At 31.9% G+C, this 23,981-nt stretch overlaps 2 protein-coding genes across 2 annotated transcripts; both read right to left on the bottom strand.

Moving 5' to 3' along the window:
• Positions 1-750: 750 nt before the first annotated feature.
• Positions 751-6,860, bottom strand: LOC114759029 (receptor-like protein kinase At3g21340). The gene is made up of 11 exons (XM_028948127.1): positions 6,776-6,860; positions 5,513-5,804; positions 3,754-3,825; positions 3,514-3,585; positions 3,357-3,428; positions 2,812-2,966; positions 2,482-2,702; positions 2,246-2,372; positions 2,059-2,121; positions 1,309-1,498; positions 751-1,150 (listed from the first exon to the last, which is right to left on the bottom strand). The coding sequence occupies exons 1-11, from the start codon at positions 6,858-6,860 to the stop codon at positions 751-753; spliced, it is 1,749 nt and encodes a 582-aa protein (XP_028803960.1).
• A 7,983-nt stretch (positions 6,861-14,843) lies between these two features.
• Positions 14,844-23,519, bottom strand: LOC114759028 (probable LRR receptor-like protein kinase At1g51890). The gene is made up of 12 exons (XM_028948126.1): positions 23,447-23,519; positions 22,441-22,501; positions 20,339-20,809; positions 19,594-19,665; positions 19,274-19,345; positions 17,679-17,824; positions 17,346-17,566; positions 17,108-17,234; positions 16,857-16,919; positions 16,338-16,527; positions 15,885-16,252; positions 14,844-15,016 (listed from the first exon to the last, which is right to left on the bottom strand). Exons 1-12 carry the CDS (start codon positions 23,517-23,519, stop codon positions 14,844-14,846), a joined length of 2,037 nt encoding a protein of 678 aa, XP_028803959.1.
• Positions 23,520-23,981: the final 462 nt, after the last annotated feature.

The following is a 23,981-nucleotide window of genomic DNA, read 5'->3' as shown; positions in this document are numbered from 1 at the left end:
CCGTGATAGGTTAGTTTATACACAAATCTACTATATAAATGCCTCAACTCAAAAAGTGATTTCATATGACAATATGGCCATACGAAGAAGATAGATGGTATTATATTATTAATTAAATTTAATGTTATAAGGGATTCTCATTAAAGCCGTTTAAGAAGCTAAGTGACCACTTTTAAAACCAACCCCCCCCCCCCCCAAAATTTTTTTTGGGAAAACTAAGGGGCGAAGTGGGTTGTAGAATCTACTTTGTCATACTTTTCTCTTCAATTAGGGCATCAATGTTTTTTTTCAATAAGTATGCACATATTTCATAATTGCATTTATGAGACTTTGATTGTGTTGAAGGCTTCAAAAATTCAAAATTAAGAGTACGTTATCCTTTGGACAGTCGTTTAAACCGGAGAGATCTATGTATAATGATCCTTGAAACATTCAAGCATGACGCTTATTATAGACTTGTATAGCAAAACATGAAGCTTTATAGTCTTGTTTAGCGGAAATCCCATGATGATTACCTTGCAGAGAGAATAGTGATTAATTCAGTGTTGCCAGTATATGTGAGAAGTAATGTTGAGTCTCAGTTTATACTCATTTAAAGAGGAGAAGTAATGTGGATATGTGTGTGTGTGTGTGTGGATATATATATGTGTATGTATATAATGATCCTTGAACAAAGCAAGCATGAAGCTTATTATAGCAAAGCGTGAAGCTTTGCTGTGTTGTTTAGCATAATATCATGAATCATGATGACTACCTAGCAGAGAGAACAGTGATTAATTCAGTGTTGCCACTATAATCACATGAATTTCTGGACATAATGTCATTTATTCCCATCTCCAAAGCCAGACATTCTTGTAGTTCTCGCAATATGTAACTTATGTTTGGCCTCTGGGATGGTGGTGGTAACACACATGAAATTGCTACTTCAACAGCTTTCCATGTTGAATTAACACTGAATCCTGCAGCTAGTCTTGGATCAACAATGCCTTCAATATCCCCACATTCAATTTTAGGTTGAATCCAATCAACAATGAAACTGATATCCTCAGGTCCTCTATTTATTGGAGGGCGACCCGTTATTAGTTGAAGAAGGATCATTCCAAAACTATAAATATCACTTTTCTTGGTTAGTTTTCCAGATCTTTGAAATCTGCAAAAGATGACAATCAGTTAAATAGATTTTTCTAGTGTATTTTAACGATATTACAGGAGAATGAATTGAAACTAGACGGTATTATGTTGTCTTTTATAGTTCTTTAGAAAATGTGTTGAGATTTTATTTTATTTTGATATACAAGAAATACTTACTTAGGATCAATATAACCAGGAGTACCAGCTGGTTGAGTTGATAGATGGGTGTCGCTTTCATTGACAAATACTCTAGAGAGTCCAAAATCAGCAATCTTGGCTATCATAGATTTATTTAATAGAATGTTGGATGGCTTCAAGTCTCGATGGATTATAGGAGTACTGCAACCAGCATGAAGGTATTCCAATCCTGGGGCCCCATCGATGATTATACAAGAAAGGAATGTATGATGAAACTAGTTACAAAGATAAATAGTATACTCACCTTACTCTTAAATATTGAAGTTTGTTAAAAAGTTTAATTTGATCTTAAATATAAGATTTCATTTTATTTTGTTTTTTAAATTTATAATTTATTTTTCAAACTTTTTTTTTGACGGGCTTTACACAATTGATCTCCATCATATAAATACCTTTTCAACACGACATATGTCATCAAAAGGATCTTCGAGACCCACCAAAACTCGGAAGCTAGGATCTTTCACAAAAAAATAGATTCCTATTTAAAAAGTGCGTAGCTCACACCAGCTCGTCAATTTATTTTAGGATATTTCCTGGGAGGTACTAGGAAGGAATTGGACTGTAATTAATTATCTAATGCAAATGATTAAATAAAATATTTCCAGGAAATTAGCACATGCTTCTTGTTTTTTAATAAATAACTCATTTAACTAATTTTTTTTAATATTTAGAAATTTATTAATTATCTAGCTCCACACTAAAGGCAGAAGAGTGTAGCAGTTTAGTCACCTTTTGCTGCGTCAATTGCAATTTGAAGCCTCTCATTCCACTTCAAAACATTTGAGTTTTTCTCTGCCGAGAAAAAAAAAAAAAGGCTTGCCAACCATATAGATAATCGTAAACAAATGGAAAACACAAAAACTACACCACCAGGTGATTACTAAAAAGTTGTAAATAATCAGAAGATGTGAGAAACCTGATAATAGCTGGGCAAGGTCCCCATTATCCACATATTCATAAATCAATGCCATTATGTTGTTTTCATGGCAATATCCAACAAGTAAAACCAAGTTTCTATGGTGAACAACCGTTAAGAGCTGAACCTACAAGTCAAGAGTTAATTATACTAGCTCCGTCATATAAAACTGATAATTTGCATATATTTAGAAAGTAGATTTTAAATATCATAGATGCATCTTTTTCATGTCTAACCTCTGACTGAAACTCCTTGTATCCTTGCTTTGATGATTCTGAAAGTAATTTTACTGCAACTTGAGAAGTATCTTCTAAAGTGCCAAGGTAAACTTTCCCGAATCCTCCTTTTCCAATAAGAGTTTTGAAATTGCTGGTGATTTGAAGAACTTGCGAGTAAGAGAATTCTCGATTCTTCCGTTTTGGAATTTCCATCTTCAAGTATTTATTTGTAGATAAATCTGCATCATTGTATTAAATGATTTTAGACTTGAAACACACGTTTAAAAATAACTTGAGAGTGTTATATTCCCAATGAATCGACAAATAGATAAATAAATAAATAAATACCATGTCTGTTCTTTCTCAGTCTCCAAATCATCACAGAAAGAATGGCAATTAGGATAATGACTGTGATTGATGTAATAATAAGAGGGATAATAACAAATTTGCGTTGGTTGTCGTCGCATGAATCTAACTGAAACTGGCCTGGATTGTTGGCTACACTGGCAAAATTGGAAGAGGTATTAGTTGAGCAAATGAGGTTCGATTTTACAGATATTGTCAAGGACAAAGAATATTATTGATAAACAAAGAATTAAAGATACCCACTCACTTATACTTAATGATTTATTATAGTTAATGATTTATTGATTTATTATAGTTAATGATCTGGACTTAACACTTATTAGCAGTAATAAGTAGTATGTCCTAGCAAATGGTGGAAAATGGCCAATATGAAAAGTCTTGAAATTGACACTTCCTTTTATACACACACATACACGACTTCAAGACTTTCTACATCAGCCATACAACGGGACAAGAAGTTTATCCAATTTGGTCTCAAACAAGAATATTAAACTAGAATCTGATTTTGACATTGAAGACAAGTAAACCTGAACATCAAATTAGCATTTTCCTTCAAAGCCCTGGGAATTGAACCTGAGAGCTTGTTTCCATTCATATTACTGCAAGATAGTAAAAAGAAACTAATGTAATTTTGAGATACATGATTTCACATTCTGGTAATTTTCCTATCACTCAAGGTCTTACATGAATTTTAAATTAGGAAGAGTTGCAAGAAATTCTGGTAGTTCTCCTATCAATTCATTGTTGGACAAATCCCTGTGAACAAGAGGTTAGTATTGTTCATAATATCAAACTATATATATGCTTAATAATAGCATTTGGATGTTGGGAGCCTATCTTATACTCCTCCGGTCCTAAATATAAGACCCTTATACTAGTGTATAAGGGTCTTATATTTAGGACCAGAAGAGTATTACAACTTACAAGTACTCCAAATTTTTCAAAAGCGCAAAGGATTCAGATATTTGTCCTTTGAGTCTGCTTGACCTCAAGTACCTACAAGTTGGAGTTCATAAACTTATAAATCATTTCCGACATATTAGCTGAATAAAGTAAAATTAAACCTCATGAATTCTGCCGTAAAATTTAACAACTTTCTACCTTTAACCATATTTGACATATACACTTTTCAAGAACAATATAGATAATAATAAATGAAAAGTAAAATAGTATATTCATGTTAAAAATTTAATAATGTGACTTTAGGACTAAATAAAATATCTCTCTGTCTTATAAATATGACTTCTTACAATGAAATGATTCTTGTATTGTTGCTAGAGTTGCATCTAACACCTTCCCATGTAAAAGTAGAAGGCACACATGGGTCCCCTTGCCAACTGATTTTGGATATCCCATAAGCACGCTTGATCTCCATCATGGCAATAACTATATAATTTCCAATAATACACAGAAAGACCCAGTTGAGTTTTCCTTCAATATATTGATCTTATGAATTTGGACCAAAGGAAGGAAAAAACGAAGAGAAAAAAGAAAGAAAGAAAAGCAATATATACCATCTTGTGCAACTGTAGGGGAATTTGGTTGTGGGAATACTTTGAAGATCTCAAAGGTATTGAGGATAGGAGGGGCATAAGAATCAACTGTTGCGCTAATGTTGAAGTTAACATAATTTGAAGTTATGTTGGAACTTACGGTGACAGGTTTCAAGTATTCAAGAGTAAGTTCTCGAGAGTTGTAGTTGTCCTTATTAAAAGTGACGTTGATAATCCTCTTTTTGCCAGAAGGAAGCTTTTGAATTTCAGCGAAATGAAGAAAAAAATAAAATTGTTCTGGTATATTATCAATCCATCTTTCAAATGAGACACTGGAATCATTATTCTTGGGTTGACATGCTGTGACTAATATTTCTGATGGAAGCTCATACTTGGAGTTTTCTACTTTTACTTGTGCATCTGTTTCTAAGACTCCCAATAACCAGTCTTTTTATATAAATACCACAAGCGGTCATAAACATCGTCCTTGGACCTGCATTTTAATTTCCAAAACATTAATTGAGCGAAGGAATCACAAAACAAAGGCAAATTATTAACAATGTAACTTATTATTTAAACTTTTCACAATTCTATATGTCTATTTTTTTCCCTTAACGCAGTCTATTTAATTAAACCTCTTTTATATTTCACTTAATTTAATTATACAATATATTTGTAATGCACTAAACGTCAATTCTATACCCTATTCATAGTAGGTATGCTGTAAGCCTTGCCTAAACCTCCATATGTTGTCAATTCTATGTATCTGAAATTTTTACGATGGAGAAATACAGCAACAATAATAACAAGCTTTATCTCACTAAATGGAGTTAACTAATGAAATGAATTGCATGATACTTTTTACAAACAAAAAATAATAAGAATTGAAAATTGTTGAAAAAGTTGGTGCAGAGTAGGAAGTCTACCTGACAAATTTGGTCCTAGAAGAACTGCCACAATCTCCTCTTGTGTCTAGAGATAAAGGAAATGGAGAGGAATAGAAGGAGGTTCTCAATGGCCTTAATTCCAATGTGTTAATAAAAGGTGTGCCTTCTCCTATGTGTACCAAACACACTTGAACCATTCCATTATTGGTAATCTCTTGGATTATTATTTCATGATATCCAAACGTTTTATTTTCATTCAATTGAACTGTTGTCCAATGGTTGACCCCTAAGTAAAGGTCAAACTTTGGGAACTTGTTTTTGTAGTCAAAATTCTGATAAGCAAATGAAGCTCTGATCAAATACTTCTGCTTTTGTTTTATTGGTCTCAAAGTGTAACAGTTCCTTTCTCCCTCTGGAAAACTTCTGAATGTTTTTAGCTGACGCCCCATGTATGGAAGCTCATTGATGAATTTAAAGATGGCTGGTATTTCACGATTGGATCCACTTTCTATGAAGCCTTCATCTGTTTGGTACCAAATCCCAGTTATTGCATCAACATAATCTCCGCTTGCTCCACAGTCTATACTTATGAAACCTGCACAGTTTTGATCCATAATTTCTTAAATTGAGGTGAAAAAACTAATAACAGGAATCCCCCCCACCCCCAAACAAAAGGGGGGCCGGGCGAAAAAAAGAAGAAGCTAGGTGGTCACGTTTGTACCTAAATTGAGAAAGTCAGACACTGTTATATACAGACGTGGCCACCTAGCATTTGTTTTTTTTTTTTTTTTGAAGTTTCCTGTTCTTGCTTTTTTAGTGCCGGTGTATAAAAAAACAAATTTAAGAAATTATGACGTTCACTATTGAGAAATTACAAATATAAGTAATGACTTCGGAAAAAATAATAATACTATTTCCGACTCTTAATATTATAAATATAAGTAATGGATGTGACTCATACCCCATAGGAATATAAGTTTCAATCTAAATTACTACTGTTTAGTAAAGTAAAATAGGAAAGTTTTTCTTATCCAGATAATGTAAATAATTTAATTACCTTTTTATATTCCGGCCAAATATTTAGAAGTAAATTTGTATGAAGAATTAGAGCCTTAGAGGCAATATTTTATACCTTCTCTATTACCCAGTACACGAAACAAAATGGAAGAAAGCTTTGTTACCAAATATATATAAGCAATATTACAATTTATTTTTGGCTTCGGAAATATTACAAATTTTAGAGAATATTTAATAGTATGTTTACTAAAATACCCCTCATAATTATCCATTTGACTATACATTAACCCAACTACTCTATCGGCCTCACTAATCACAAACTTTAAATTGTATCTTGGGGCATTGTAGTCCAATTGACACCAAATATTTTATTTTTTAAGTTTTTCTTACGCGCAAGGTTGTGATTTGTGAATTCAAACCCTCAGTGAAAAAGAAAATTAATAAGTACGTGAGTTATATGACAGAAAAATTCAAGTGTGTTGCAGCAAAAAATTTCCTTAGAGAAAAGAGCCAGAAGGAGAGATTAATGAAGGGCGGCCAAGTGCTTACCCGTATTATTAGCAGCATCTGCAACAATAACGAAGAAGGGAACCAGAAGAAGCAAAGCAAGAATCCAAGAGATCGTTGTCTTCATGTCTTCAACTTCAAGTTTAGAAGGAAGAGGAAAACAGAAATGAACTGACAAAGCTTAAGTGATTGGCACCTCTTTTATTAGCAATGGTGTGAGTTTACTGAATATTATAGTATACATAAAGAAAAATTCTACAAAATAAGCCGTCCAGCAGGCATATATGGTATGACTACGAATTATCTTTTATATGCGTGTTTATGTGTGTATATATATTTAGAGAAATGAGGGTGGGGGCCAATGGAGTGAATTTAAAAGGGATAGTGGAATGGTATCAACATCTATAAGATAGAATAACATACACTCACGACCTCCCTTAAAACATTCTTTATCTTAGAAACATTGATATAAACTTCCTTTCTTAAAATTAACTTAAATGTTACACAATATTCATTATATATGTGACATTACTCTATATGTTTTTATCCATCCAAACATTAATTAGCGGTTAAGTTTGACATTTAAATTTGTATTAAATTTGTATTTGGACTAGAATACCCTTCTTTTTAATATAAGATTACTTAAAAATTTATATTTTTTTAAAAAACTTTTTCCTACCATCTAAAACATATTTTTAAACTTTCTAATATCTTATAAAATTTATTAATTTTTATAGTATTATAAAATTTTATAATTTTACCTTTTTCTTCACATTCTTGAAATTATTTATTTAGGTCTCTTTGAAATAGCTAAAAACATATTTTAAATTCGTATTTTGAAAATTAAACGTAAAAATGTTAATATTCGAAATTTTTTTTGTCAACATTTCAAATTTCAGTGTCATCATTTTTTTGTGTTAATGGCGGCAGGTCAAAGGACTTAAAAAACTCTATAAATTAAAAGAGTAAAATGAAATTTTGTGGGAAATTAAAATAACTAAATGTACATATTTATTTTTAATGTAAATTTTATACTTCGAATAGTTTTTAACAGATACTGACCATGGTGGCACCGTTATATTATGAGATAACTCATTATAAGTCTCGAGTGATAAGCGTAGACTACAATAGAACTCCAAGCTAGTCGAAGAATAATCTTATAATTTTGTTATAAAAAAAGAACTAATTCGTAAATTATAATTAACTAGCTGGTCAAACGTACCCATTCAAATGCACAGGCAAGTTAAGTATAATTTTTAAGTCAGTTGTTACATATTATCAAAATTTGTTGTAAAACATTTTAAAATGTTGGTTCTTACTATAAAATCTAGCTAAACTAGTTTGAAGAGATTAAAAAAGTTAAATAAATTATTTAATATAGCATATATTAATACTTATGTACATTATTATTAGATTATATATATAGCAGTTTATAAGTCAAACAAAGAAAAAACAATAAATATAAATGATTTAAAGTAATTTATTTAGCTTCTTTTATGTTGTCAAATTTATTTAGCTTTCTTAATCCTTTCAAATTAATAAACATAATCTTATATTAAGAATCAGAGGTAGTGTGGGTATATATAATGTCCACTGCAGGACTTTATTGTTGTTATCCCCATCATTTTATCTTGATGCCAAAAACAAAAAACAAAAAACTCCCCGGTTTGTGTAGAAAGTCCTGCCTGCATATAAAATATTTTATGCATTTATTGTTTTTAAGTCGTTTAGCAAAAAAATTTAGATTTATAATGTATTGCTAAACTATACTACCCATATATACGCTTGAAAATATGTAGTTATCGATAACACTATAATACCTTCATTTTTCTTTTGCCTTAATTTATCTCAATTTTGGTCTTTTCGATCGATAATTTACTATTCAAATCAATCAATGAGGAAAAGAAATTACAGTACTATCCAATAAAACCGTGTTTTATTTAGTAAAGTTTTGAATGATATGGACTACTGACTAATGCTCATCCAAGGATCAAAAATTAAAGTTGAGATAAATTGTGCCTTATTTCGAAATTTGAGCCTAGAATTAGCTCAAGAATAACATTGAATTAAGTAGGATATTAATTAAGCCTAATTTAGCGCATAAGTCCCACAAATGTCCTAAAATGATAGAATAACGTTTATGGGATCAAATCACATTAATAATTTTTATGAAACTAAATATAAATAATTTTAGAGACGTTGGGAAAGTCTCGAGCCAAAATGAAAGAGAAATAAGACTTCAATATATAAAGGAAGAAATATTCAAATTAAAAGGGCAAAAATGTCGAATGTGTCAAAATGATAAAAACAAATTATAGGAGAATCCGAATTGGCGTGTTATTGTACTCTTTTATAAAATGTAATTTTATTTATTATAACTTACCATTGAATCAAATCATAACACACACATATAAAATATCGAGTCACAAATACTTGGAGCTCTAATCCAAACACTTCTATACTTGTATTTTATTCAATGAGTTGATCTAAATTTGTTAACAAGTCCTTGATTGTCTATGAGCTGTCTCATCATGTCACAAATCACTAATACCAAAAATATCAATATCTATCAACAAGCCGTACAACATAAAATTTTTTTAATAAATTTATGAAATATTTAAAGACATTTTTGTCTCTAAACTACTTTGAGATGAGCACTGCATATTGCAAAATTATTTATTGGAGCAATGTCGCCTTTTGAGTGTCGATTAAATTATTACAGTGTCATCTTTTGACTAACGGATCAAGTTGTTGACCATTATTATTAATTTTAGAATGTCTTTAGGTATTTTTTGCCCCTAAAGTATTCATGAAAAAAAGTGATTAGCACCCTAAAATTTAATAATAATATGAAGCAATTGGAAGCAGCACCCTAAAGTATTATGTTATGACTGATTCTAAATAGCCAACACGGTCTTGTGTATTTGTAGGAGATTTTGCTTCTTGGATGACTTCGAAAAGCTCATAGTCATTGAGGATATATAGGAGGATAGCCTAAGAATCAGCCAATGCTCTTACTGTGAAATGAACTATTTTGGATTGGACATTTTAAGTTAGATAACTAATTTGTGAATATTAAAGAAATTAGTTAAGTTATTTATTTATAATAAATATATGTTATGTTCTTTAAAATATCCTCACTTCTTAACACACACACACACAACCACCATACGAATTATTTGAAGGCAAACTAGATAAATATTTATCATGAAGATAAAGTGGATTGATGTATTTGATTTAGGACCAAATTAAATTTTCAACTGGCTCTGATTTGAGGAGAGCAGGTTGTGATATAAAATACTTTATTTTCTTCCATACAAGCCAGATCGTGATGGGAAACCGATAACTTCTAAAGGCTTGTAGATTGGGGCCTCTATTATAGCCAACACACACACACACACACACACATCATAGAGTGCATACATTTAAACAATCTGGGTTTAATATTTGAAGCAAGGCCGATTGCCCAATAAGGTGGACACACACACACACGCACGTCTAATCCACAATTTATGAAAAATTCCAACACATAATCATTTAAAGAGGAGAGATGTATAATGATCCTTAAATGCATATAATTATATTGTTCTTTAGAAGACATATAATAGTGACTATCTAGCAGAGACGAGAGTGCTTAATTCACTGCTCACAGCAGAATCACGGGAACTGCTTATCATAGCGTTATCCATTTTGGATTGATCCATCTCCAAAGCTAAACATTCCAAAGCCTTTGGGTAGGTGTTGGTAGGACACATGACATTGCTACTTCAATAGCTCTCCATGTGGAACTAACACGGAATCCACAGAACCCCCCTTCAAATCTTGGATCAACAATGCCTTCAATATCCCCACATTCAATTTTAGGCTTAATCCAATCAATTATGAAACCGTTATCATCAATTTCTCTCTTTTTTGGAGGACGACCAATTATAGTTTGATCATTCCAAAACTATAAATTTCTCTCTCATATTTATTTATTTTTTCCTAAGGTAGTCTTTTTAATAATAATAGTTCTTACTAATAAATTTGATTAGTAGAGATATTTTAGGAAAGACAACACTTATTTATTACAAATAACTAATTTAATTTATTTTCTTAATCTACTCAAATTAGTCAACTAGCTCTTATATTTAGGACATGAGGGACTATTGATTCTATGGGTGCAACAAAATCAAACAAAGTGAAATTTGGAACAAAGGAAGGAAAAAATGAAGAGAAAAAGAAAAGCAATATATACCATCTTGTCTATCTCCAGGGGGAATTTGGTTATGGGAAGACTTTGAAAGTCTCAAAGGCATTGAGAATAGGAGAGCAGATCAATCAACTGTTGCTCTAACTGTGAAGCTAACATTAGTTGTAGTTATGCTGCCGGAAACTAGTGTGACAGGTTTATTCAGGAGGCAGTTCTTGAGAGAGGGAATTTTCATCATCATCATCATCAAAAGTGACACTGATGATCCTCTTTTGGTCAGAAGGAAGCTTTTGAATTTCAGAGAAATGAAGAAACGAATAAAACAGTTCTGGTATATCGAAAATAAATTTTGTAGTTAAGAGATTAGAGTTATTCTGGGATTCACATGCTGTGACTGATATCTCTGATGGCAGGACATAACTGGAGTTTTTAAGGCATCCCAATAAGAATCATCATATATACGCCACAAGCGATCGTACGTATCGTCCTTGTTCCCGCATTATTTTCAAAACAATTAAGCAAAAGCATTACAATAGGGAAAAAAAACATTAAAATGTTTAAACAGCGAGTGAGTGCTATGGTAGTCATCCTGAAACATCCAAATTTAATATGGATGGTCCGAATTTTTTTTTACTTTTGTTCTTTTTTTTAAATTTATTTTAATAAGTGTAAAATCCAAAATAAACACAATATTTCAATTGTTAATTTTTTTAAAAATAATTTTTTAAATTTAAAGATTATCAATTGAAAATTTTAAATTTAGACCATTAAAATTATATTTAGATAGTGTAGATCTTAGCATAGAGATGAACATTAAGATATTCATTAAATGGTAGTTTTAGCTAATATACATGATTAGCAAGTATATTTTAGAGAGGATAACATCTATTTATTATAAACAACTGATTAACAAACTTTTCTAATCTACTCAAATTAATCAACTAGCTTTTATATTAAGGAGTAGAGTTAGTACAATTTATGATAACTATTGTGACTCATTTTTAGACCTCCATGTGCAACACATAAAAGATGTGCCTATTTCTGAAACTATGCATATGTCAATTAATATAACATACGAAATTTATAGCGAGAGCCATACAATGCAGAAGTTATTAAAACTGCAGCTTATTATTATTATTTTTTCAAAATACATTACAAAAACAAGTTTAATTTTATTAATGTCTCTTTGAACCTATTGATATAAGTAATTTTTTTCTGCGTTATTGTTCATTTTGATTTAAAAAAAAAGGTGCAAAAGTTGGTGCAAGGAAGGAAGAGTACCTGCCAAAATTTATACGCTGGCCTCTTGTGTAAAGAGACAAGGGAAATGGAGCAGAATAGAGAGATTTGTTCAATGGTCTTAATTCTATGGTGTTGATGAAGGGTGTTCCTTGTCCAATGTCTGCCAAACATAGTTGTACCAGTCGTTGGTAACCTCTTGGATTGTTACTTCCACGTAAGCAAAATTCTTTGCACCCAATTCAATTGTGGTCCAAAAACCGACCCCCAGCTAAACATCAAACTTTGGAAACTGGTTCTTGGAGTCATAATTCTGGTATGCAAATATAGCTCAGATCAAATACTTTTGTTTCGGATAGATCTCTTGTTTTAGTTTCAGAGTGTGACAGTTTCTGTCTCCTTCTTGAAAACTTCTCAATGTGTTTAACTGTTTTTGGATGTATGGACGATCGTTGAATCGAAAGCTGGCGGTACTTCATGATTGGTTCCTCTTTCTATATATGAAGTGTTCATCTGTTTGGAACCAAATCCCAGTCAATTCCTCCACATAATATTTGCTTGCTCCACAATATGTGCTTAGGAAACCTGCACATTTATATGTTCCTTGTTTCATATGTATTCCACAATAAACCATATATCAAGCTTCATATATTTCTAGCTTAATTCACCCTCATAAACTCTCCCTCCTGTAAAAGAAAATTTTTGTCGGGGATGACTTGTTTCTATTACGTTATTAATATTCTCTCTGAAATTTTTAGCATCATTGACCATTTTGCCCCCATTTATTATTTGATTATGGAAGGAGGGGGGGGGGGAGCACAGCCTCGAAGCAATGGTAAAATTGCTGCCTTGGGACTTAGAGGTCCATGATTTCAAATCCTATAACAGTTTCACCGCTTATAGGGCTAAGGCAACATATATCTATCCCTTCCTAAATCCCACATGATGATATTCTTGTAAACCAGGACCTTTTATTATTATAATTGTTAGGCATCAATTAATCATCCACACATTCTGACACGGTGTTTTTTAAAATTAACATTTTTTACATATTTATTGCGTTTAACCAAATTTTTTTATCAATGCAAAAACGGCCTGCAAACTCCACATAACCCAGTCAATCCACTTAATTATTCTAATTTGCTACCTAAATGGTTAAGTCATTTGCAGCATATATATGTTTTGAATAAACTTTTCTGTGAGTATAAAAGAAAACTTAAAATTTAAAATTAAAGACTTTCTCCAAACCCTCAATTAAACGCCAAAAGGATATAATATTTAAAGGCTAAGGAGGCCAAGGCAAGTGCTTATCTGAATTACCACCATCTTCTGCAACAGCCTGTGCTGATTAGTGACCAATAAGGATGAAGGAAACCAACACATACAGAGCCAGAATCCACGGTATTGTGCTCTTCATCATGTTGTCAAGTTTATTAGAGGATGATGAAAAGAGAAACGAATTGGGAAGCTTAAATGAGATAATTGGCACTTCACTTCTTTAAGAAGCAGAAAATGGTTTAGTATGAAAAATAATACAAGGAAAAAAAAAAGAAGGCCGGCATGGATGGTTGACTATGAATATTTTTTGAGTAGTGATGTAATTGGGGTTGGTGAAGAAAAGAATTTAAAAAATATAATATCAACATTAATATAAAATATAAAAAATACAGTGAGCATAATTTATTATAAGTCTATACCAATAAAAGGTTGGGTTTTGTAAAAAGCATTAATCCCTTACAACGTTAGGAAAGATGTTCACATTAGAGTGCCCAGTAATGTCTCGAACAAGATTTTTTTGATTAGAGGATACTAATGCATATTATAAAAATAATTTATTATAAGTTTGTTATAAACTCCATTTTATATTGAAGGATGATTGATGTTGACATTATTGTTATATATACTTGTATATTATCTGAGATGGCTCATTGAATCTAAATTAAAGGAGTCAGTCAGAGACAAAACCAGGTCAGGTCATTGAATAAAAATGCAGAACTATAAGAGTCTTTATTCTACTTTATCTTTTGAACCAAGGATAAGATGATAAGTCTTTGTTTCATGATTATGATCTCAGGGTTTGACTAACTCATAAGTTAATATTGTGCTTATATAATAATATTATTAATACATGCAGAAAAACTAAGTTGTGAACTTGTACCAGATGTGGATCAACCATGAAATTGACTATGAGAAAATAAGTCCGAGTACCCTAGAAATAAATGGAATTTTCAACATACATCACCGTCACAGAAACTTATGTCAAATATCTATGACATATTATTAGTCCTTGTTATTGTTATTACTGCTATTACTGTTATTGCTACTACCACTACTATTACCATTATTACCACTACTACTAATAGTTTGTTAGTACTATGACTACCATTACTACCATCGCTATTACAATGACTATGACTACCACCACTACCATTATCAGGATACTCCTAATGGTAAAATACTTAGGCCCTATTTGGTATGAGGGATTAGGAGGGTTGGTATTGAGATTGGTATTGGTATTGCTTAGTTTGTCATGTTTGATGTGTAGACTTCAGCAATCCTAGGATTGCCCAATACCACTTTTTGTGGGATTAGCCAATACCAGCGGCCCCATAGTATTGAAAAATAATCAATTCCAGCACTAAACATTTTTGGACCAGATTACCCCTCACCCACACCCAGTTACATATCGACTATCCTCTTGCGACGGTAATGAAGGTGGAAAGAGGCAAAATTGAGGATGCTACGACGGAGACTCATATCTGTGTTCAGATCTCCATCTTCCTTCTTCGAACTCTTGCCAATGGCAATTGACAAGTCTTCGTCTTCCTTGAACACATAGCGATGGAATCGAACTAGAAGCAAAAGATGAAGATGTACAACCAAACCCAAATGACTGAGTTGAGTGGTTGAAGCAGAGAAAAGAAAGGAAGATGAAGAAGGAGCAGCGGAATATGCCGAGTTGAATCAGCATTAGAAACCCTTTCCTTTGCGTCAAATATGATCTCATATAAGTTAATGATTAAAGGTCGCTAATAGATTTGTTTTTGGTTTTGCACTGAATCAATCAGTGAATGCGATGACGATGAACTGCAAAGGGAAAGCAATTGCAAACTTTCTTCTTCTTCTTTTTTAACAAAAATTAATAGCAAGGTATTGTTGTCTTTTTATAATTAATGACTGACTATGAAATAAAGTTAATGTGAACATTCCTTTTAAACATTACTCCCTATATACCAGACATAATTTTAAAGTTACAGTGCCAACCCACCCTCACTCCCCTCATTCTCAATTCCATTCCCAATCTACCAAAATTCAAACCTTCACACGAAACATAACCTTAGCGTCCTTTAGTTGTGTTCAATCTCATTCATCCAAACTAATCAAAAAGCTGAAAGTGCACCACATCATCATGATATTAGAAAGCTAAATTATATATTTGGTTCTCTATATTTACATCAAGTTTTGATTTAGTATCTTAAGTTTATAAAGTGCATTTTTAGTTACTTAATTTTAACATCGTTGGTCTCATTTGATGGGGAAAAAAAAAGTTAACTCAACAAAGAAACTCGTGCGCTCATTATATGTAATGATCCTTGAACAATGCAAGCACGAATTTCATCATAGTCTTGTAAAACAAATTAAAACATGAAGCCTTGTAGTCTTGTTTAGCAGAAATATATCATGATGACTACCTAGCAGAGAGAACAGTGATTAACTCACTATTGCCACTATAATCACATGAATTTCTTGGCATCATGTCATGTATTCCCATCTCCAAAGCTAGACATTCTTGTAGTTCTCGCAATATGTAACTTATGGTTGGCCTTTGGGTTGGTGGTGGTAACACGCATGACATTGCTACTTCAACAGCTTTCCATGTTGAGTTAAGACTGAATTCTGCAGCTAATCTTGGATCAACAATGCCTTCAATATCCCCACTTTCAATTTTCGGTTGAATCCAATCAATAATGAAACTGATATCCTCAGGTCCTCTCTTTATTGGGGGACGACCCGTTATTAGTTGAAGAAGAATCATTCCAAAACTATAAATATCAGTTTTCTTATTTAGTTTTCCTGATCTTTGAAATCTGCAAATGAATCCAATCAATAATGAAACTGATATCCTTAAGTCCTCTTTTATATTTCTTTAGACATATGCTAAGAAACACTTACTCAGGATCGATGTAACCAGGAGTACCGGCTGGTTGAGTTGATAGATGAGTATCTTTTTCATTTGTAAATACTCTAGACAGTCCAAAATCAGCAATCTTAGCTACCATGGATTTATTCAATAAAATGTTGGATGGTTTCAAGTCTCGGTGGATTATAGGAGTATTACAACCAGTGTGAAGGTATTCCAATCCTGCAACTCCACTAGCTTATTATATAAGAAGAAAATATACTGGAGCTTATTACTACTCCCTTTTATTCTAAATATAGGAGTTAATTAAGGAGTTTACTTTATTCTTAAATATAAGATCTACATTCATTTTGTCTTGTAAATTTATAATTTTTAAGAAGATTTCTTCAATTATTAAAAATGATATATTTTGGGAAAACTAATACATTTTTTTTTACAAATAACTAAATCTTTTACTGTAAATTAGTTATGTAATTCCTCTACTGTATTTAGAACCGGAGGGAGTAATAAGGCAAGACGGGTCAATAACATATATAATAGCTTTTTGTCACCTTTCGCTGCGTCAATTGCTACTTCAAGTCTCTGTTTCCACCCCAAAATATTTGAGTTTTTCTCTACAAGAGAAAAAAATTGCATATGATCATCAGTATCTTTCAATAACAGACGCATATAATCATACAACTATTCAAAGATCTCAGTCGACTATATTTAACCATATAAAACTAAACGAGTAATAATTTTCCTTCATGAGATTTCAATAATTGTATCTAAGACCTGAAAATAAGCACAAGATATGAGAAACCTGATAATAATTGGCCGAGGTCCCCATTATCCACATATTCATAAATCAAGGCCATGATATTGTTTCCATGGCAATACCCAACAAGTGAAACCAAGTTTCTATGATGAATAACTGTCAAGAGCTGAGCCTACAAGTCAACAGTTATTTATTTATTAGCTCCATCATATATGACTTTGCATACATATATTTAAAAAGTAGCTTTTGTATATCATAGATATACGTCCTTTTCATTTCTAACCTCTGATTGAAACTCCTTATATCCTTGCTTTGATGATTCTGAAAGTAATTTTACTGCAACTTGAGAATTATCTTCTAGAGTCCCAAGGTAAACTTTCCCGAATCCTCCTTCTCCAATAAGAGTTTTGAAATTGTTGGTGATCCGCAGAACTTGTGAGTGAGAGAATTCTCGATTCTTTCGTTTTGGAATCTCCATCTTCAAGTATTTATTTGTGGACGAATCTGCATCATTATGTTAAATTATTTTAGCCTTCAAACACAAGTAAAAATAACTTGAGAGTGCTGTATTATATTCCAATGAATCGACATCGACAATAGATATAAAAATAAATACCTTGTCTTCTCTTTCTCAGTCTCCAAACCACCAAAGAAAGAACGGCAATTAGGGTAAAGACTGTAATTGATGTAACAAGAGGAATAACAAACGTGCGTTCTTTGTTGCATGAATCCAACTGATAGAGACCTGCATTGTTGGCTACACTGGCAAAATAGAAAGAGGAACCTTGAGTTAAGCAAATGATGAGTTTCAGAAAATGACATTGTTGTACATTGCGGACCAGTCATTGAGCTGTCAAGATAATGAATTAAGGGTTAGTAAGCAAACCGTTAACTCGGAGGTCAAACCAGTGAGAAATAAAAAAATTAAAAAATAATTAATTTTTATCATATCTTCTTATGATTAAACATCAATTCATTACCTTGAATTACAAACAAATTAAAAGAATCATATACTTAAAATTTCTTTATAATTTTTTTTTTTACAATTCTTTTGACAAACTGGCATCATAGTATCATCCTCCAAAAATTGCTAAATATTTATTATAGAAAAAATTAATCAAAATATATATATGACAACAAAGTATTCGTATCAATCATTGAGCCGGTTGAGATAATGAATTAAGGGTTAGTAAGCAAACCGTTAACTCAGAGGTCAAACCGGTAAGAAATAAAAAAATTAAAAAATAATTAATTTTATCATATCTTCTTATGATTAAACATCAATTCATTACCTTGAATTACAAACAAATTAAAAGAATCATATACTTAAAATTTCTTTATAATTTTTTTTTTACAATTCTTTTGACAAACTGGCATCATAGTATCCTCCAAAAATTGCTAAATATTTATTATAGAAAAAAATTAATCAAAATATATATATGACAACAAAGTATTCGTATCAATCATTGAGCCGGTTGAGATAATGAATTAAGGGTTTGTAAGCAAACCGTTAACTCAGAGGTCAAACCGGTAAGAAATAAAAAAATTAAAAAATAATTTAATTTTTATCATATCTTCTTACAATTAAACATCAATTCATTACCTTGAATTACAAACAAATTAAAAGAATCATATACTTAAAATTTCTTTATAATTTTTTTTTACAATTCTTTTGACAAACTGGCATCATAGTATCATCCTCCTAAAATTGCTAAATATTTATTATAGAAAAAAATTAATCAAAATAGATATATGACAACAAAGTATTCGTACCTATCCTCATTTAATAACTAAACTAAAAACTATCGACAGTTTAAAAAAATGCATCAAAATAGCTTTAAAAAAAAAAAAAAAAAGAGGCTAATGGGTTAACCCACCAAACAGGGTAGGTTAGCTGGGCTGTTCTCGGGTTATTCCAAGTCACCCTAGTTCAAATGTCTTGAGCTCACAAGGGTTGACGGGACAAGCCAGGTGATTGGCTCACGATTCCCGGTTCAACCCAGCTGGTCCTGTTTTAAATATGATGATTTTTACATATATTGTTGCGCCAAGGCATATTATTCATAAGCAAAGGATTAAAAAAAAAAACTCTATTGTTCTCCTCCTTCTTCCTCTCTCCAAATTATCAAAGAATGAATGACAAAAAGGACACAAAGTTTATCCAATTTGACCTCAAACAAGAATAAACTAGAATCTGAATTGGATATCTACCTGAGCCTTAAATTAGCATTTTCACTAAAAGCCTTGGGAATTGAACCCGTGAGTTTGTTTCCCGTCACATCACTGCAAGATAGATGATGAAAAGAAAATAAATGTAATTTTGAGGTGCACGACTTCACAATCTAAGCATAAAGTTGCAGTGTGTGTGTATAAATTAAGGTCTTACATGAATTTTAAATAGGAAGAGTTGCGAGAAATTCTGGTAGTTCTCCTATCAGTTCATTGTTGGACAAGTCCCTATGAACAAGAGGTTGTAGGCTCAATATAATAAGTATTTGTTGGGAGCCTATCTTATATTACATACAACTTACAAGCACTCCAAATTTTTCAAACGCGCGAAGGATTCAGATATTTGTCCTTTGAGTTTGCTTGACCCCAAGTGCCTACATTTTGGAATTCATAAGACATATTGTAAACAACTAAAAAAGAGAAATAAATAAAAGGAAAATGTAGCATATATATAAATGGGTTGAAACAAATAGCTGATATATATATATATATATATGAACAAATCAAGGCAAGATTTGGACATGTTATGGATAAAAATTCTCACACTACGTTATTTTGTTGAATCACCTTCTTTTGATGGTAAAAATTAAGGAAAAGTTTGTTTTGTGGGATTATATTGCATTGAAGCCCTCTTGCTCTATTTATGAACTTTAGAGTTGTATTAACTCTTCTGAGAGTTCTTTGCTTGCAAGCGTGTTAGTGCTGTTTTAGAGCTCTATTCAACTACTTGTACGCCAAAATGTTTTTCTCAAATAATGCTTCATATATGATACATATAAATAACTCAGAAGTATGGTACTTACAATGAAACGACTCTTGTTTTGTTGCCATAGTTGCATCTAACACCTTCCCATGCAAAATTAGAAGGCACACATGGGTCCCCTTGCCAACTGATTTTGGATACCCCATAAGTACGCCTGATCTCCACCATGGCATTAACTATGCGAAGGAGAACCTAGTTGAGCTCTTCTTCAATATATATTCATCTTTAGCAAAATAAAAATTGAACCAAAGGAAGAAAAAATGAAGAAAAAGAAAAAGCAATACCGTCTTGTGGGTCCGTTGGGGAATTTGGTGTGGGGGAAGACTTTAAAAATCTCAAAGGCATTGAGGATAGGAGGGGCATAAGAATCATCTGTTGCCCTAATTCTGAATCTAACGTTATTTGTAGTGATGTTGGAATTTAGGGTGACGGGTTTCAAATATTCAAGGGTAAGTTCTTCGTAGAGGGAATTTTCATAATTAAAAGTGACATTGATAATCCTCTTTTGGCCAGAAGGAAGCTTTTGAATTTCAGCAAAGTGAAGAAACAGATAAAATTGTTCTGCTACATCAAGACTCCAACTCTCAGATAAGAGATTGGAATTATTCGGGGCTTGACATGCTGTGACTAATATTTCTGATGGAAGCTCATAATTGGAATTTTCGACTTTTACTTGTCCATCTGTTTCTAAGACATTCCACTGACTATTCTTTATATATGTATGCCACAAACGGTCATAAACATCGTCCTTGGACCTGCATTTTAATTTCCGAAACAATTAAGGAAAGCATCACCCGAAAAAAAAAGAAGAGCAAAGTATTAATAATCTCAAGAAATTATTGACGTTCAAGTCAATCAACATATGATGAATATGTATGTATGTAAAAGTTTACAACTTTGGCAAAAAATGTACTACGTCCCATTTTTAATATAAAACGTAGTTGACTAATTTAGAGAAATTAAAAAAGTTACTAAATTACTTTAAACTATTTTATTTATCGTTCATCTCCAAATTAATTTGTTTCATTTATAAATTAATATTTAATCTAATAATTCACATAAACATTTTAGAGAGATCATGTAACGTATGTGATAATTAACTAATTTAGTAACTTTGTTAATCTCTCTAAATTAATCAATTGATTCCTTTGGTAGTACATAATTTTACAACAAATTTCATTTTTTTTCATGTTATGATAACTAGGGGAACTAATCTTATGAATAGCACGCCAAACACATGAAAATGTGTCTATTTACGTCAGACTAGGCATAGATCGCGCCCAATCAATTAATATCAATATAAAGTACAAAATTTGCAATAAGTCATGTTACCCCCAAGGTATTAAAAATGTGACTTGTTGTTTAAATCTTTTCACAACTCTGCCTCTATTTTTTTTTCATGAGATATATAGGCAATTCTATTTTCATAACATTTAAAAATATTTAAAAACACTATGCAGGACCAGTTATATTTAATTGAATTTAAATTAATTATACAATTTGATTATACTTTTGTATTCTGGATATATGTTGTTAAGGACAGAGCATCATAATTATATTCTGTATTCTGAGCTGCAGGATATGGCAGAATGTTTTGCGAGCTATGATTTATAAGGATGATTGTATCTGAAATTTCTGCAAGCAAATTGGAGAAATAGAATATAATTAAAAGTTTCTTATAAACAAGTGTGAAAAAGAAAAATTATGCTCCTCCAGAAAAACCAAAAAGTCCGACCAAATGAATAAATAATTCTAAAATATCAAGGAAGTTAAGTGCAAATAAGTTTACCCATTTAGTGATGGCACTTTTGATTGTTCACATTTCTTTTATATGACCTCATACTAATTTTTTGTTGTAACGTTGTAAAAGTCTGAGCGGGATAGAAAGAGTACCTGACATAGTTGATACTGGAAGAAGGGCCACAATCTCTTCTTGTGTAAAGAGATAAGGGAAATGGAGAGGAATAGAGAGAATTTCTCAATGGCCGTAGTTCCAATGTGTTAATAAAAGGTTTGCCTTCTCCCATGTCCACCAGACACACTTGAACCATGCCATTGGTAACCTCTTGGATTATTATTTCATTATATCCAAAAGTTTTATTTTCATTCAATTCAATTGTCGCCCAATAGTTGACCCCCAAGTAGAGATCAAACTTTGGGAACTCGTTTTTTGAGTCATAGTTCTGACAAGCAAATGAAGCTCTGATCAGATACTTCTGCTTTTGTTTTATTGGTCTCAAAGTATAACAGTTCCTTTGTCCCTCTGGAAAACTTCTGAATGTTTTTAGCTGACCCCTCATGTATGCAAGATCGTTGTTGCTGATGTTAAAGATGGGTGGTATTTCATGAGGATCCACTTTCTATGAAGCCTTCATCTGTTTGGTACCAAATCCCTGTTAATTCATCAACATAATCTCTCTTTGCTCCACAATCTATACTTATGAAGCCTGCACAATTATGTATATTCCTTATTTTAGGTTTTCCACAATAGGCGTAAACGGCCGTTTGATCCATATATAAACAAATTTACAGAAATCTTATGGTTTTATTGAGAATATTATAAATATAAGCAACGATTGTTTAGATTATCAACTCACGTTAGTGAAAGAAATTATGACTACTTAAAGCACAAGAAATTTCTGCGAATGCAGAGCTACTACCAAATTAGGTCCAACAACGTTTGATGCTGATCCAACAGTTAATATAATTAAAAAATCGTTTGATGGTATTGGTGTGAATAATATCCCAGAAGGATGTAAGTTTAAATCTCGACACTGACATGAGGATATCATTACATCTATTTGTTTGGTCCAAATTACTAAAGATATATCTTTTAAGATACAAACATTTCTTTATATGTGTGACTAATTAACCTCATTTTGTTGTTAATGGCTTTGTATACTAATAGCACAAGAGCTTTCCTATAGGTGTGGGATGTGGAAGACTTAATTTCTCTAATAACAGCACCACCCATTAATTTTAAAAAAGAAAAACCTCATTTGTCATTACTTATATTAGGTAATAGGGGTGTTCACATGATAAGACATGATCAATCTCAATAATTGGGATAGAGTGGCCTTTCTATCCTATTTTTTGCCCCATTTGGGACAAGACATGACTAGGATAGAACAAAGATGTCCCCAATCATTTTTTGAATTTGTTTTCAAGCGTTTTATTTGAAAACCAACTATATATGGAGCATGAGAATTCATGATAAAAACTATACAAAAAAAATAAAGAAAATAGATAAAAACTAGTTAAAAATTGGCAATAATAAAAAATTTGCAAAGGAAAAAATTTTCCTAGAGAAAATAAATTCTCAAAAGATCGATGTTCACTAAACAAAACATCATATGACCCATACAGTTAAGAGAGGCTGGCAAAGTGCTTACCTGTACGATTAGCAGCATCCGCCACAATGATAAAGGAAACCAACACAAGCAATGCAAGAATCGATTTCTTCATGTCTTCAAGTTTAGAGGACGAGGAAAAGAGAAATGATCTGTGGCAAGCCTAAGTGATTGGCACTTCTTTAAGTAGGCAGAAAATTAATGGTGCGTGTAAGTTTGTTAGCATTACACACACACCACCACACACACACACACACAAAAGGCCGTCCGGCACGCATGGTTTGAGTATGACTAAGAATTACTTTGTATATTAAAAAAATGTAATTTGGATAATAGTGGAAGTATCAACATCAATCAATATATATCATATAAAAGTTATATAGGAGGTAGATTTATTACAAATTTTATTTTGTGAATTGGTTTGTTGATAGATATGGATCCATATTGATGGCATTGATAGGACTATCAAATTTAGGTCGAGTCGTTTAATACAAATACCAAAGCGGCAGAATACCAAAGGGCCAGAATCATGAGAGCACATTAGGGAATAGAGCTCCAAATTTTTTTAATTAAGTAC

Source organism: Neltuma alba, unplaced genomic scaffold (assembly GCF_004799145.2).
Source record: "Neltuma alba isolate B1F8T4 unplaced genomic scaffold, ASM479914v2 tig00010783_pilon, whole genome shotgun sequence".
Classification (NCBI taxonomy): Eukaryota; Viridiplantae; Streptophyta; class Magnoliopsida; order Fabales; family Fabaceae; genus Neltuma; species Neltuma alba.
This window is presented reverse-complemented; position numbering and strand designations above follow the sequence as displayed.

Bases quoted from the DNA above. Each gene is read 5' to 3' on its own strand.
- LOC114759029 (XM_028948127.1), bottom strand. From the start codon at position 6,860: ATGAAGACAACGATCTCTTGGATTCTTGCTTTGCTTCTTCTGGTTCCC. The intron at 5,805-6,775 runs GTAAGCACTTGG...AAAACTGTGCAG, and splicing joins AGATGCTGCTAATAATACGG to GTTTCATAAGTATAGACTGT. The intron at 2,122-2,245 runs GTTTCTCACATC...TTTTCTCGGCAG, and splicing joins CCTTGCCCAGCTATTATCAG to AGAAAAACTCAAATGTTTTG.
- LOC114759028 (XM_028948126.1), bottom strand. From the start codon at position 23,519: ATGAAGAAATCGATTCTTGCATTGCTTGTGTTGGTTTCCTTTATCATT. The intron at 17,567-17,678 runs GTATTTATTTTT...ATAATGATGCAG, and splicing joins ACTGAGAAAGAGAAGACAAG to ATTCGTCCACAAATAAATAC. The intron at 16,920-17,107 runs GTTTCTCATATC...TTTCTCTTGTAG, and splicing joins CCTCGGCCAATTATTATCAG to AGAAAAACTCAAATATTTTG.